The following is a 15,279-nucleotide window of genomic DNA, read 5'->3' on the forward strand; positions in this document are numbered from 1 at the left end:
GACAAAAACTACTGCCCTGCATACACCACTAAAGATCCAGTCTGAAATGGTGGGAATGCCCATACCTGGTAAAGCTGCAGCTGTTGTTTCATCTCCTCCACGTGTTTACCATACTCTGTGAGTAGAGCTGACAAGCTAAGAAGTTGAAAAAACATGCTCAGAATGAGTTTTGTAAATGCTGTAATGCTCTGATAATTAACTAGCTTTAAGAATTCTTAATCTAGAGAACGCAACAGAACAGTCACTTTTCTTGAGTTCCAAGCTCGACATTCCCCAGAATCAAATGAACAAATTTAATCACTACTTTTAAATAATGATCATTAACAGCAAGGCTCCTATATAACAGAAACAGAACATATAATGGGACATAATAAATGACCATTAATACAATATTAGTATCTCATCAATTCACACAGAATCTCAAATATTGTAATAGACTTCATTGCCGCTTTGACATACAATAGTACAGTGGCCTATAAGACAATGCAGAACACTTCTATACATTTTCCCTCCTAATATTTTCATAACTGATAGCAATTCTCTGAAAAATCTATGTTAAAAGCTAACAAGAAAAGCTAGGTTATTTTTGTAAGAGGAAACAAGTGGTCATGAAACCATTTACTGACAGACAACTGTTAGTTGAAGAGTGTCAAAAAAACATTTTTAAAACCATTCCCCAATCTCAATAGACAGCAGTTACCTGAGTTACCTAGATCAGTACAGTCTTACCAGAACTTCTGTTTATTCTCTCAAAACTTACACTAGAGAATTCCTTCATTCATCGCTCATCCTTTATTTCACAGCTTGTGGAAGCAAAGCCAGTAACTTAATTTACTGAATAAACACAATACCACCTAAAAAACACGTTATACAGTAACACCCCTACAGACACGTGTACACAAGATCCAGTTCAACTGGATATTTACACTCCTGTGAGCACATGACAATTTTCTTCAAATACACTGCAGTATTCCCACTTTTCCCTTGGAATCAGTTACCCTTGGTCCATCATCCTGGATCCTGATGTGCCATTATCACCAAGGGCATGTTCCTGTAATGGAAAAATAATTTACTCATTAGTAATTGCACATAAATGTACACAGTTTTAAACTTTTATATGAAACACAAAACTCTCTGTACTGTAATCTGTACACAGTATGCCCACAGAATCATTCTCAGATTTATGTTCAAAAATCCTCGAGTGCTGGCTGCAAATGAAAAAATTATGATTTTTTTTTTTTCCTGGACCTTGTACTGATCTAAAGCATAATTATATCTGAAGGAAAATCAACTAAATCCTCATGATCAACTAGATCAGTCATGGGTTTGTGTAAGTGCTTGGTTCATTTCCAAGCATCTTAGCATCAGGAAAGTGCTGAAGCCCCAGCTCCTGCACAAGCTTTCAGACAGGCTTACAGTACCCCAGCACAAAAAGTAACCTCAACATGAGGCCAATGTTTTAAGAAAGGGAAGCCTGTAAAAGTGAAGAAGTGTACTAAATTACATTCAAATGTAATTCTTTCAAGGACAAAACATTTAGAAATGCACCCAAAAATACCATAACTTCCCTGTTAGGACAGTGTTTTTCCTGCTGTTGCTGCATTGTACGATGGACCCAAAACAGGGCCAGATAACACTGAAGCGAGCTGTGCTCCATATTTGGAAAGCTGTTTATCACAAAACATCATCAAAAAAATTCTTACTACTCCCATCCCTGAGTTCACATACCTGCTCAGCAGCATTTTTCAGAACTTCATTGGTTTCAGAGTGTCCAAGTGCCATTTTTAGCATGTGATCTGAAAAACACCACATTTGAGAATCATGGCTATAACACAGGCCTCTAGCAGGACCAGCAGTCAGAAATATGTTTAACAATATAATGCTTTGAGGGGGGAAAAAATGTCTCTAAAATTCTTCTATTTAGCACACTTTTTAAAAAAAACCCCAGGACTTGAAAAAACCTACAGAAACTGTAATAATAATGAATTCCATTCCTTTCATATTTGGTTTTCTTTAAGAAATACTTTTGTTCTCTTTTGTAATACTGGCATGGGTAACAAGAAGAGCAAAAGAAGTTGGGAATGCAAAGGCTATATTTCAATTTAAACAACTTTTTGCCTATTTTTCTTGATACACATCCCATGGTTCCTTTTACTAGTTCTAAACTTCTAAAGGAAGATATAAGAAAAAGGAGGGTATAGAAAGGTGGTAACAGCAAAGGAATGCCAGGAACAGGAGGGGGAAAGTTGCTGCCCTTACAAGCCAAGGGATGTAAACATGAGATGCCATAGGTGCAAAAAGGGACAGACTTAAACATCACTTACAGAAGCTCACTTTCAACAATAAGCATTAAATGCATTCTGAAAAGGTTCAGCATGTATCACAAACGTATGGAATGGAATTCCAAGGTTATTATCAGTAGGTTCCGGCTACTAATACTTCAAAAGAATTCAGGTAAAACTCAACCTTCCTTACAGCTACATATTTAACACAACGAACAATTACTCTACAAACATTAATCATAATACTGCTTAGAGAATCTCTTTTCAGATGTATTACACAGATTTAGCGTTTTAGAACTTTGATTTCATATTCGTGAAGCCAGAGAAACATAAATCCATGCATCAGGCTGAGAGTAAGGCCTAAAACAACTTCGGGCTCAGCTGGCCTAGAGGCCAACTTCAAATCTGTCTTTTAGCTGCTGTAAAAAAAAATTATAATTTTTTTAAAGGATTAAACTCTTTGATAGGAAAGGCAATTCACCATTCACCAGCGAATTAGTCTGAGTTCTACTTAGATTCTAAGGACAAATGAAATAAGCTACAGCCAAAAGAAATACATATGAAAAGGCAACATTCCAGCATTTGAAAAAACATAATTAGCTCACATCACAGCATAATAAATACTTTTGCAAAGCTCAGGAAAGACACAGATTTTTGAACCAGAACGACTGTGTTATCTCAGACAGAAGCTTTCTGCTACTGAAATCCTCGGAATTCAAAAGTTGTTCTTTCACCTCTGGCCACCCAAAGCCAGCACCCGAAACTTGGTACCCAGAGAAATCCAGAGGCGCGAGTGATGCGTAGGTGAGAACGCTGCAGGCACCGTGATCCGGTCTGTTTTCGTTATTAGATACAAACACGAGTGAGTTAATATTTGTACTGCCCAGCTGCAGCTCGTCTTGGCTGCCAAGTTTCCCTGCAACACTAACGAGGGACAGTGACAGTCCTTGGGACAACGCACCTACCCCATCTCCAACTCACAGGAATACAAACTCAGCAGAAGCAAACTTCTTTTGGCCAGTTATTTCGCTGGTGAGTAATTGAGATGTACTCTGATTAAGTCATATTAAGTTATAGTAAACCCACCCACCCATTAAAAACACTGATTTTAGTCCGTCAAGCAAATTTCATGAATAACTGGCAAGAGAACTTTCAAGTGTAAGCAAAGCATAGGAGAGACACCGTGGTTTCATAACTAGAGAGGCATTCACACAAAACAGGCATTTGTTTCTGGCCATCACCCTTTAATTACCGGTGTTTTACTAACTGAAAGTACTATCCACGCTGCTGCTCACTGCAGCTACACGGAGAAAGCTACGGAATATAAATCCCCCACTACCAACGCTCACCTGGCCGTGCCCCGTTCCCAGCTTTCCCCGAGCAACCTCCGCGAAGCCCGGGGGGAAAACCCGCTTGTCCAGCCGCTGGAGGGGAAGAAGGCAAACGGAAGGAGGCGGCCGGAGCTCGCAAGCGCCGGGAGGGACGCGCCCCCCTCACCCGCCTGGTGCCCTGGGGCGGGGGCAGGCCGGGAGAGCCGGCCCTCCGCTCCCTCCCCTCAGCCCTGTGCCGGCACCGCCGCTCAGGAAGGGTGCAGTCCCGGTACCAGCGGAGCCACGGCCGCCTCCAGGGCCCCGCGGCGGAGCCCCAGAACCGCCGGGAGCCGGGACGGGCCTGGCCGCTCCTACCGGCCCGCCCTCAGCGCCAGGCCCGGCCGCGGCCGCCAGCGACGCCCATCACGTGGAGAGCGGACGTGGCGCGGCGCAGAGGCGGAGAAGAAATCCCTCATGGGAAATCCCTCAAACTTTCCTTGAGGGGATTATGGGTTAAAGATAGGCACTGAGGCGCTTAAGCTTCCTTTCAGGTAAAGAAAAAATCAATTTGTGGCCGGAGTAGCAGAGCGGGGAAGCGGGAGCGGTGCGGAGCCCTCTTGGGAGCTGCTGCCCGTGGGAGGCTGTAGCCAGGCGGGGATCGGCCGCTTCTCCCAAGGAACCAACTACAGGAGGAGAGAACACAGCCTGAAGCTGCATCAGGGGAGGGTCAGGTTGGACTTTAGGAGTATTTTCTTTATGGAAAGTATATTTCTTTATAGAAAGGGTGATTAGGCTTGGAACGAGCTGCTCAGGGGGTTGGTGGAGTCACCGTCCCTGGAGGTGTTTAAGGAAAGGCTAATTTGCAATGACTGCAAGTGAAAGCTTTGGCTAGTTGCTTCATTTTCTTGTGTCTCAAAAATTAAAAGGTTTCCCTTCAGTTTGTTTTTCTGATGTTACCAAATCCTCTAAGTTCCTATAGTGGAGACTGTTTTGTTTGTCTGCTTTCTTGATAAATATTTCTGGTGGTGTTGGAAGGTATTTATTTAGACGTATGTTTGAAAAGCCTTAAGCTTAATAAGACTTCAGAGTCAGTTTCAGTTTTCAGTTTCGATGCCTAAAAACATGATTTGATAATTGACAAAGTTGACATTATACCAAATTGGGTTTTTTGTTTGTTTTTTTGTTTGGTTTTTTTTTTTTGTTTTTCCTGGGCAACCAAACGGCAATTCGTGCGGAGCTGGAATCTGACATCTTCTTTGACAGGACTTTCCTTTGTGATTTATGTAGTATCTGAAGATGGAATTTAGAATTGAACACACGTGGGATGGTTTGCCTGTGAGCCATGAGCCGGTTACAATTGGGCTGAGGCCGGATAATGCGGGACTGCTGATGGAAGTTCGTGCTCCTTTCTTTAATGACCCTCCAGCACCACCCGGAGAGCCAGGGAAACCTTTTGGTGGACTATGGGACTACGAGGGTAAGTATAACTCTTCTCCTGCAGTTATATATGATTTCTGTAGACAATTGATGTTCCTCTGTATTTGATATCCTGGTCTTTTTTTAAGAATCTGTGTGGTTTAAAAAAAACCAAAACCACAAACCCCACCAAAAAACCCCAAAACAAAACAAAAAGCCCCAAAACAAACAACAACAAGAACCAAAAAAAACCCCAAACAAAACAAAGCAAAAAAAACCCCAACCAAAACAAAACTGAAGTTCGGTGGTCTGGGTTGATTTCAATTTTGAAGTTGAATTCCTGATCCTGTCAATAGTACATGTACTCAAACTAGTTTTTGGGTGTATTGATATAACTTGTGAAACTGTCAGAGTTCACAAGTACATATTTGAATATCAAAATAATTTGTGGCATATATATATTTAAGTGCCCTTGCAGAAGGAGAAGTGAAATCCTAAAGATATATTCTGTTTTGCTTTAAAAGTAAAATATTTATTCATTTTTCCAAATGCCTTTGAGGAACAGGAAGGTGTGACACACAGGAATTGCACCTCATGAAATGCAGTTCAAAATTGTACCCAAATGGAATGGGGGAAATTCTCATAGTAGTGCTGGGTATTTTCTCCTTTCCTGTCCATACTGTCACTTTTACCCATTGCTTTGAATAATGCAAAAATTTAATATTTCCAGCAGTTCTTTACTTCCTGATTATTGAGCCATTCTGATTCAAGCTCTACTAACATGGTGTTAGCACTTATTTGATATTACTATAATAAATATGCTTAGGTAAAAATAAATAAAGATATCAGTTGTATCATAATTCTAACTAAAGTTTTCTAATAATGTCATTGCTGTGAGAAGCACTGTTGTAATTTTACATGAGAAACACTGTAGGTGTAGAAGAAAGGATTACAGGCTACCTGGGCCCTGATAAGTCACAGCTGTACTAATTTCCAAAGGAGAGGAGCAGCCTGGCCCTTAATGGGTCACAGCTGTTACTGATAAAGGTAAGTGTGATAAAAGGGATGGGTTGGCTGCTCAGATATGGAAGAAGGGGATGTTGGGAGGATCTTGAGGGAAGATATGGGGGAAAAGGATCCAGAAGGATTGGGCAAAACAGGTGAGAGAAACACTGCTGTGAGGTCAGTCTGGGTCTGCAGTTAGAGCATGTTGTTGCAACCTGCAGTCACAGTCTAGCTGGGTAAAAGCCTGCAGTCAGAGTCTGTAAAGTAATCCATGCAGTTAGAGGTTGTAAGGGAAACCTGTAGTAAGAGCTGCTGCAGCCAGAGTCAGTGAATGGTTGGGATCAGGGTGGCTGAGCTGTAAGGAGGAATAATCCAGGGCCCTTTTCATGCTGTGAGAAACAAGGAGTCTGTGTCTTGGCTCATTTCTGCTCTCTAACAAGGGGCTGCTGCAACAAAAACACCATTGAACTTCTCCTTTGTGTTCCTTGAAACATGATTCAAATGTAATATGTGGCTTTCAAGTACACCTGGAACAGTAATTGCCCTGTCCCAAAATATCCATCTACAGGGGAGAGCCATTTAAGAGCTAAATGCTTTCTTTTATTGTCTGAAATGTAACAGTTTTAGGTATGGGCTGTGTGCCCTGCTCTGAATGTGTGATCAATCCTTATTTTCCTGCTGCAATCAAGGTGAGTGTTTTTCAAAACTGGAATTGGAAAAGCTAATAAAGTTTAGTACAGTACTTTATAAAGCCCTTTGTGATCATAGCAAGCAAAAGTAAGAGCTCCTGAAGTTGGAGTTGTGGCACAGCATTTTGAATATTTGGGTTATAATTACTCTGTACATGTCGAGTAGCAAGTCAGGCTCTGGCATGGCACAGGCCAAAAGCCATGAAAATTGAGTTGTATTAATGGGATATGAAGATTTCAGGATATTACAAAATAGTTAATATAAAATACTGACAGCTTGGGCGGTTTGTTTGTTTGTTTTCAGTTGTAGAAGCTTTCTTTCTGAGTGGCAGAACTGAGGCAGTATTTAGAAGTTTGAGCTTTGTCCGTAAGTACAGCCTTGAAAAAGTCCCAAAAGTTATTTACGCTTGCAGTTCTAATGCTTGTGAGATACGTGTATGAGGGAGACTAGACACAGAAATTGTTTCAGTATGGGGAATGTACATATTTGTGGTGGTGTAATGCACTAATAACTCGACATAGTTTTAGGAAAACTGTGCTCTGATTCTTTCACAGCCATGGGCAAGTACTTACTGCTGCTGCTTTCCGGCAGAAGAAAAGCATGGAAAGTAAGTGGTCAAGTACATTCAAAGTGATTTTTATTTACCTACTTTCTGATCAGAAGATGGCCAATGCCTCTCTTTTTCCTTATTTTTCTCCCCTTCCTTTAACAGGAAGGACTTCCTTTGGAGTTTGAGGGTGACCAGAGTGAAAACCAAATGGGAGGGTAAAGCCCTTCTTCCTTGGAGTTATTTTCCACCATGTACTGACAAGTTCAATGCGTTTGCAATTCATGGCTCGGGAGAAGAGAGAAAATATGAAGTGCTTTATCCTGTGCCTCCACATGAACTGCAGGAAGGACAGGAACCAGATTTGTAAGCCTAAAATGAGCTCTTCTGTAATATGATTGCGCTGTTGGAATACTTAAGAAAGCTGATCTGGTTTCTAGATTGAATGCCCCTAGTATTTTTATTATAATACTTAGCTATGGGTCCACTGGTGCTGTGCTTTGTATAAAAACATTGTGGCACTGTAATTAGTGCTTGGTTTCCATGTTAGGTGCATAAAAATTATGCATTCAGTGCCATCGGTATCTGCCTTTATTACCTCCCTCAGCTAAATCATGGGTAGGTAGTTCTACTTTTCCTTTTTGACTTCAGCTCTTCCTGAAGTGCCATTTAGTGATAATTTCATTCACAGGTACATTTCCAGTAAATCTCTTTTACTCTTCCCCTACTGTTCTAAAAGCTTTCACCTCTACAGATGGTTCCATGCTATGGAAAAAAATTGAAAAAGCAGACTAAGCTAAAAAAATATAATTAAAGGATACCCAATATCAATCAAAAACACAGTGAATTTGGATTTTTAAATTGTGCTTTGGGCCTGTTTATTTTCTTTGGCTGTGAGGCTGAGATGACCTGATAAAACCTGTTACTCCTGGGCATTTTGTAAAATGAACCAGCTCTAGAGGACACACTATAGTTCTTAAAAAACTTGTCACAAAACGTACAGTGATCATATGGTAGGGTAAATTTTTGATAAATTACCCTTTATTTATGGAAAAAAATTAGCTTCTGCAACTGTGTATTCAAAAACATTCTGATCTTGCTAATAAAACACATGATCAGTGTTTTGTGACAAATAGATATTTTTATTTCTCTGTATTGAACTGGAAAATGGCTGTAATATGTTTCAGGAAGGAATTCTTTCTACAGTACTCCCTTAAAAAAATCCCCTTGTCTTTTTCAGGTGTTGGTAGCAGATGAAATTACGTGGAGGTTCCTTGCTGCTTTCATTACACTGAGTTTGTCTTTGCTCTTACAGATTGCTACGAAAGTTAAGACTTTGTTTTTTTCTCTTTTGTTTGCAGCCATCGTTTGAAATTTTTCAAAGACTTTAACCTGAAAGAACTTACAGGGGAAGAGTGGACTCTGCCTGAATCAGAAATATGGAAATCGCTCTCTAAGTGAATGGATTGAGGCATAAATTTTTATAATGTTGAAGTTGGCTGGAGCTGTATGGCAACAGCTTCCTCATTCTGAGCAGAGGTTGTAGATACCAGATTAGCAAGGCTTTTCTTGACACCAAAATCATGGATCCATCTGAAAATCCACTGCAAACCATGTGGATCTGTTGATTCTAAATGTATGAATGGCTTGTGGTTCAATCCATCTGGGCGTGGAGTTTTTCATCTGTGCATGAGGTGAATCTGCTGCTACCAGTGGAGGAAGAAAAATGTGCTAAAGTTGCAGCTGTGTTTTGGTGAAAGCTCTGAAGTCTGACAAGGCCAATACCTGGATTGAAATCTTTTGGTTTCTGATAGTTGCTGCATTTCTGCTGTATTTTCATTGCTGCTTGTTTGTTTGTTAACTACTGAATGAGGTCCTTACGTGCCTAGATTTTTTGCTCACAATCAGGAGGAAGAATGCCTCGTTCAGAAACAGAGAAGAATGTAGATAGATTTTGGAGGCTCAGTACTTGCCCTGCAGGAGGTATAACACTTTTTGCAGCCTTTTCCTGTATGCTCCTGTGCCTGAAGCTTTCCCTTGCCTAATGCTGAAGGGGAAACTTACTCTGCCTCGCAGACCTCTGTGTGGAGTTGGTAATGTTGTTTAGGTGCAGAGAATTGATTTACAAAAGGTTTTATGTATTTCAGGTGAAGTTTCTGGGACGAATCATGCCTAGTAAAATCTTTTGGTATCGTTGTGTGCATGCAGAAGCAGGTTTTTTCTAAGGCTTGTCACATCACTTCAAGAATTCATCTCATGTCTGAGAAATTTTTTTGCATGCCACTGAGGGCTGGAGATGCTCTAGGTGTATATTTTCTATGTTATGGGCATGAGTAATTTTAACAATAGTGAATAATTCTTAGGTTGCAACATTTTATCTGTAAACCCTCACAAGATTTACAATTTTTTTTGTTGTTGTTTTGTTTGTTTGTTTTTTTGGGAATAGCAGTTGCTCCTTTTTTGTGGCTGCTGGTTTAATCTTATGTAAATTAGCTTAGGAAATGTCAAGCTTGCCCACTAAGCAGATCCTTGCTAGTGTGCAGTAATAAGCACATTCTGATGGTCCTGTTTTCTTTGCTGTCTTTCAGCTTAACTATAGCTGTAAGTTACGCCTGAGAAGCAAAGAAGGTGGGAATATCCCACCTTTGTGAAGAACATCTCAGTGTGGTTAATGTATCAGATAGAATATTGGTTCACAGTTTTTGTTTAGCTTTAGATTCTCCTTGTGCTTCTAGTTTTATAAAACTGTGCTTTCAAATTTGAAGATATTAGGGTTTTTCTGTGGCTTTGGCATGTCCGTGCACTCAGCCATCCAGTTGCTTTTGCTCTGTTTCAATTAGACAATATAGATTCCTTGCTGTAAAGTGCCATTTGTTGAAAATTGTAAGTATTGTACATTCAGTTGTTTCTTTCTACCTTCTTTTCTACCTTCTCTTCATGTGCAGTTGTCTAAAGAATAACATCAGTCTGAAATCTTGAATAGTTCATTAAATGTTGATGAAAGTATCATCTAGACATTGATGTCTCAAAGCTGCTCTGAAAATTTTAATCAAAACCAAAGCAGCATTTCGCAAAACTTTTAGGCTGTATTTTGAAAAATTTGTCAGCTGTGTGCCATAATTCAAAATGAGTGTACTGCTTTTTTCATGCAGGTTGTTTTCATATGAAGATACTTTTTATGTAAAGGACAGTAGATAAAACTTTTTATTCATCTCATGTTTATTCCTACTTCAAACTGACTGCTTCAGATTTACTTTGGATGTAAATGATAAACTTGGAGGAAAATAGATTACTTTCCTTAAATAAGTAATTTAAAGTAAAACCATTGTCTTTGCAGTACAAAATACACTGCTAGACACTCCAGGAAATGGAAATTCTCATATAGGCTTTATTCAAGGCCCGTGCTAGTCCATGCTGCCATTAGTTGGTTCACTTGTGTGTTTCTGAGCTTCAGGTGTCTGTTTGAACTGTAAGAAGTGGGGGCTGGTTGGAGCCTGTCTTTTCTGAACCGTGTCTCCTTTTTTGGGGTGACAGGAAGAAAATGACAAAACAAACTCTGTTCTGCACGACAGTGATAGTATGTTCATTACTTGTGAACTTAAACATGAGAACCAGAATTGTATGTGGCTCAGTCCTCCTTATGATGTCAGTGAATCTCTTTAGAGCTGGTGTTTGAAAACCTCTTACGTTTGCACTCCTAAAGACCTTGTTCTTTATGCTTCTTACCACTAGGTGGGAGAAGAAGGTTGTCTAAACTGTGCCTTGGTGTTGCCAACCTAGTTATCCTTAACCAGATCCATTACTTCTTGTGGTATCCTTGATTTTAGAGAAAGGATATTTCAGTCAAGCTGACGGCAGCTTATTTTGGTTTATTTGAGACATCTTTTGTTGTAAGAAGCATTTGTCATGCTGTGTAGTTACAGTTCTAACATTTGCTTTCCTGCAAGGCTATTATCAAGAATAATTTTTGAGACAAAATCAAAAGATAAATTCCAAAAGGTGTCAGTCAATCTGCATTATACAGTTAGTTTTGTGATGTTCAAATGACTTAAACGTTATTCTGAATTTTACTTTTTTTGCAAATGTCTTGAATGGTCTCTGGCAAACATTCCAAAAAAGCTGTTTTGAATTCTGAAGGAATTTGTTTCTTTTAATACAGCCTGATTTGTGAGAGGTGATGCATCCCTTCAAGGGTGAAGCTTAAGTGGTTCGAGCAACTTGCAGTGACGCTTGGCATAACAGCGTGAAAACTGGCTTAAGAGGGACAGAAAATGCCTTTTTTTTTTTTTTTTTTTGGTAAAGAAAACTTGAATGGTATTGCGTGCTACTGGTAGAAGTGATGTGTACCTTAAATACAAAGCTGGAGCAACTTAGGCTGTCAGGTAACATCTAATATTTTGTGTAATGATCCTGCACAGTGGGTTTTTGTTTTGGTTTTTTTTGGATATAAAAGCTCTTAATAGGAGTAAAATTTTGCTCACATCTTTGTATACTTTTAAATATTTTTCTGATATGCCAGGGCAGATATTAAAGCTAGGAAGCTCTAATTTAATTCAGGATTATATGCATTTTGACTGCCATGGCTGATATAGCTATTGTGTTATCTGTTCTACTTAGTAGATGCATGGGTGAGTTAATATTTGTACTGCCCAGCACCATGATGAGTTACTGCTGGATGTGATGTTAAGAGCTATGTTGCTTGCAGTTCCTTTTTTGCAGGCTGCTTTGTGCCTCTGAAAGGCATGGCACAGAATGCGTTGTTGTGTTTTAAATTCTGACTGTGTAAAAATCCTTTTGAAATGTGAATGGTACAGAGCATCATTTGCTGCACATAAAATTTAAAAGCATTTCCTGGTACCAGGGCAACCTCTAAAGTAGAATTCATTGTGTTTAATTATGGTACACTTAGAATAATGCAGCTCAAATTTGATAGTTAGCCTGCACTTATTTAGTTAGTGATTCCTTTCTTTTTGTTTTCAGGGAGTGCTTTAGTTAGCTGCAGTGTCTCTGAGCAGTGCTTCAGCAAAAGGGGAGTACAGGGAAGTGCTTTAAGCCTGATTTATTTGCAGGGGTTGTATAAACAGCTGTGCATGTGCTCACACAGACAACCTCAGTGAGATCAATACAACACTTACCATAAGCTATATTGCAGTTATGCCTTTTGCCCTCTCCTTGTCTGTCTGTTGAAATGAGTATTGTCAGGAGAACTCGGTTCTATCTGAGCCTGGTACTGCTTGTGTTCATTATTCTGTTTGTAAACAAGTAAAAGCCCTGGCTGCTGGGGGGTCTGTGGGAGGATTTCCAATGATGGATCAGGAAGCACTGTTTGTATCTGCACTGGCTATGAACATACCAAAATATGTTTTTGTTTCATTTTCAGGAATTGTGCTGCAGACTATCACTAAGTATGTGTGTAAATACTCTCTGCCAGTTGTGTAGTGTATCTCTAAATAAAATTGTGTTTTTAAATGTGATATACCAGAACTGACTAGATCGTGTTAAAATAGCTTAAGTAAACATTACTGAAGTAAAATTACATTACCATGTCCTCACTGCTGTTTTATAACAAACCCAGCCAGGCTAGTTGAGTGGCTTTCTTGGAATATGGAACAGATTCTTTGGGGGGGGGGGGGGCAGGGGGAGGGAGTGGGAAAGGAGTTTTCAGATACTACCTTTTTAAAATACAGAAATTACCTCTGTAGAGCACATTTGTTGCCAATTTAATCTTGTCTTTCATTTTATTTCATTTCATGAGTTAGTTCTCTTCAACTCAGTCTCTGCAGGCAATGAAATTTATATCTTGGTGCCAGTAGTAGTTGTCATAAAATTATTCATCACTAGTTCTAAGCAATGTAGTTGGTTCATTTCTTACTGCTGAGTTTGCTTCCTTCAGCAAATGAAACAGTTTGGAAACTGCTGCTTTCTCAGTGCTTTATAGCTTATACAAGCCATGGCATTTATATTTAATGGTCTGGCACTTTAAAGAACTGGTTCTTGTTTTTAAAATTGCATATTGCTTTCCTAAATGTTAACAGGGTGGGCTGTAACCTCTTATGCCAAGTATCTGCTTTAAATCTTTTTAATTTTGATGAAATATTTAGTGGTTTCAGAGGAAGGGTAGTTCCTGATGTCAGAAGACAAAACTATTTTCTTGTATGTCCTTAAATTCTTACGACTTCTAGAATGAAATGTCGAGACTTGGTGAGTGGTCTCTGTTGTTGGGAGTCTTTTGTAATTTCTGTGGAACAACTTTTCAGAAGCTTCAGAAAAGCGCAGCTTGAGAGGTGAATTCCTTACAGATTCTGCTGGGAGTGGGAATCCATCCCTGGCAGGTAGAATTGCCAGGTTTTCATTTCTTCAGTGGGAAGTGTTTCTGCCTGGCAGGGACAGGTTATGTGATGGGGAATGCCCTTTGATTGTGAGCACCTGCTGTTAAGGCTGTGCCTGTCTTTAGCCAAGCTGAGAGCAAAGTGACATTTCCCTTAACACTGTGTGCCTTCTCACTGTGTGAGAAGGTTCTGTTGTGGACTCAGTGGGAGACTGACTGGGAAAGGTACTTGGGAGAATGATGAAGTGATGGGTTTAAAGTATATAAAATCAGGTTAAAGAAATCCTCTCGGCATAAAATAATTTGAGTTTGGGAGTGTGATAGGATAAGCATGTCCTCCCCTTTCTTACACTTTTTTTTTTTTAAGGCATCTACCTGTTTAAAAAGGTCAATGTGCTGGATGGATTGTTGGCTGGAAACACTGCAGCTACTCTTGTAGCTGGAAACCAAACTGAAGGCATTTTTTCATAATCCCTGCTGTGGTTTCTCATTACCTACAAGCCATACTAGAACTGCGTCTTAATAGCTTGAGGCAAAGCAGAGCTCCTTGCTGCTGTTCTGAAAAATCTCTTGCTGAGCAAAGGGTAGCGAGAGTGGAAGAAGAAAGCTGCCAGAATTTCAGGAAATTGGGAAGCTCAGACTCTGCTGTTGTGGGCTAAGTGCTAACCATAAATGAAGAGGGAATGGGGAATCTCCACAGGTCTTGCTGATAACAGATTCATTCTTTTTGTGCTCTCTATAAGGTGAAGTAAGAGTATGGCATAAATCATAGAATTGTTAAGGTTGGAAAAGACCTCTAAGATTGAGTCCAGCTGTTAACCTAACCACGGCTGTGTTCACCACTAACCCAAGTCCCCAGGTGCCACATTCACACATTTTTTAACACTTCTAGGGATGGTGGTGATTCCACCACTTTCCTGGACAGCCTGTTCCAGTTTCTTGAACTGGGCAGACAGTTATGATTCCTGTCTGTGATCACCCTTTAAGTGAAGTTCATGTGATACGTGTTTGTTCAGTGGAGTGTAGGATCATATAGTTGTAGGCTAGAAACGAAATATAAAATGTATATGATTGCAGAGTACTTAATTACCTCTGAATTCTTGAGTAGTTGATGCAACAATGCCTTTCTATGCTCCTTTATAATATTGGATGGATCCCTTTGGTCACCTCTGCAGGCTCTATTGTCCTGAAGACAATAGGTGAAGTGCTACCAGCTTTTATATCACAAATCACTGTTCAAATTAACATCAGTTGTACTTCCCTATATTCTTTAATAGATCTGACTATCTTATTTTTGTTTTTAAATTGTTGATAAAATCTGTACACAGAGGAAGAGAGTCAAGTCTTCCTTGACGGGATCTCATACATCAAGCTCTGTCAGGTTATTGTAGTAATGTTGTTCTTTGAGTAGGAAGTGGGGACTATATTTTATCTGTTCAGATATTATTGATGAGATGGTCATTAGCAAAGTCTTTAGCATGAAAGATGGTTTTGGATTTTAAGTGCAGGCTGCTGCCTAAAAGGAGACATCTTTATCTTGCCAGTGCTTTTGGCTTGACATATCTTTTTGAGCTCACAGGGGAATTTTTCAAGTCACAAAGTGAGTTGTTACAGTCAAGGGGAGGTTTTTTTTGTCTACTGAAATATCTTTCAGCCCTGAGTCAATCTCCACATGGTTCACCGCTGAAGTATCAAGACTTC

The 15,279-nt window shown here is 39.7% G+C and overlaps 2 protein-coding genes across 2 annotated transcripts in view; one reads left to right on the forward strand and one right to left on the reverse strand.

The window, feature by feature from the left end:
* The window catches only part of SCLT1 (sodium channel and clathrin linker 1), a 29,419-nt gene extending 25,434 nt beyond the window's left edge, over positions 1-3,985 (reverse strand). The window contains 4 exon segments of the mRNA XM_058420499.1: positions 66-135; positions 999-1,051; positions 1,729-1,796; positions 3,632-3,985. Coding sequence (XP_058276482.1) covers positions 66-135; positions 999-1,051; positions 1,729-1,791 — 186 coding nt within the window. The 5' untranslated portion in view covers positions 1,792-1,796; positions 3,632-3,985.
* Positions 3,986-4,164: 179 nt separating this feature from the next.
* On the forward strand, positions 4,165-12,724 carry C5H4orf33 (chromosome 5 C4orf33 homolog). The gene is given in 7 exon segments (XM_040065817.2): positions 4,165-4,323; positions 4,880-5,069; positions 7,007-7,069; positions 7,258-7,310; positions 7,416-7,439; positions 7,441-7,616; positions 8,612-12,724. Coding segments are annotated over 6 exon segments (597 nt in total). The 5' UTR covers positions 4,165-4,323; positions 4,880-4,888; the 3' UTR covers positions 8,712-12,724.
* The last annotated feature ends 2,555 nt before the right edge of the window (positions 12,725-15,279 follow it).

This window comes from Hirundo rustica, chromosome 5 (assembly GCF_015227805.2).
Source record: "Hirundo rustica isolate bHirRus1 chromosome 5, bHirRus1.pri.v3, whole genome shotgun sequence".
In the NCBI taxonomy this organism is placed as follows: domain Eukaryota; kingdom Metazoa; phylum Chordata; class Aves; order Passeriformes; family Hirundinidae; genus Hirundo; species Hirundo rustica.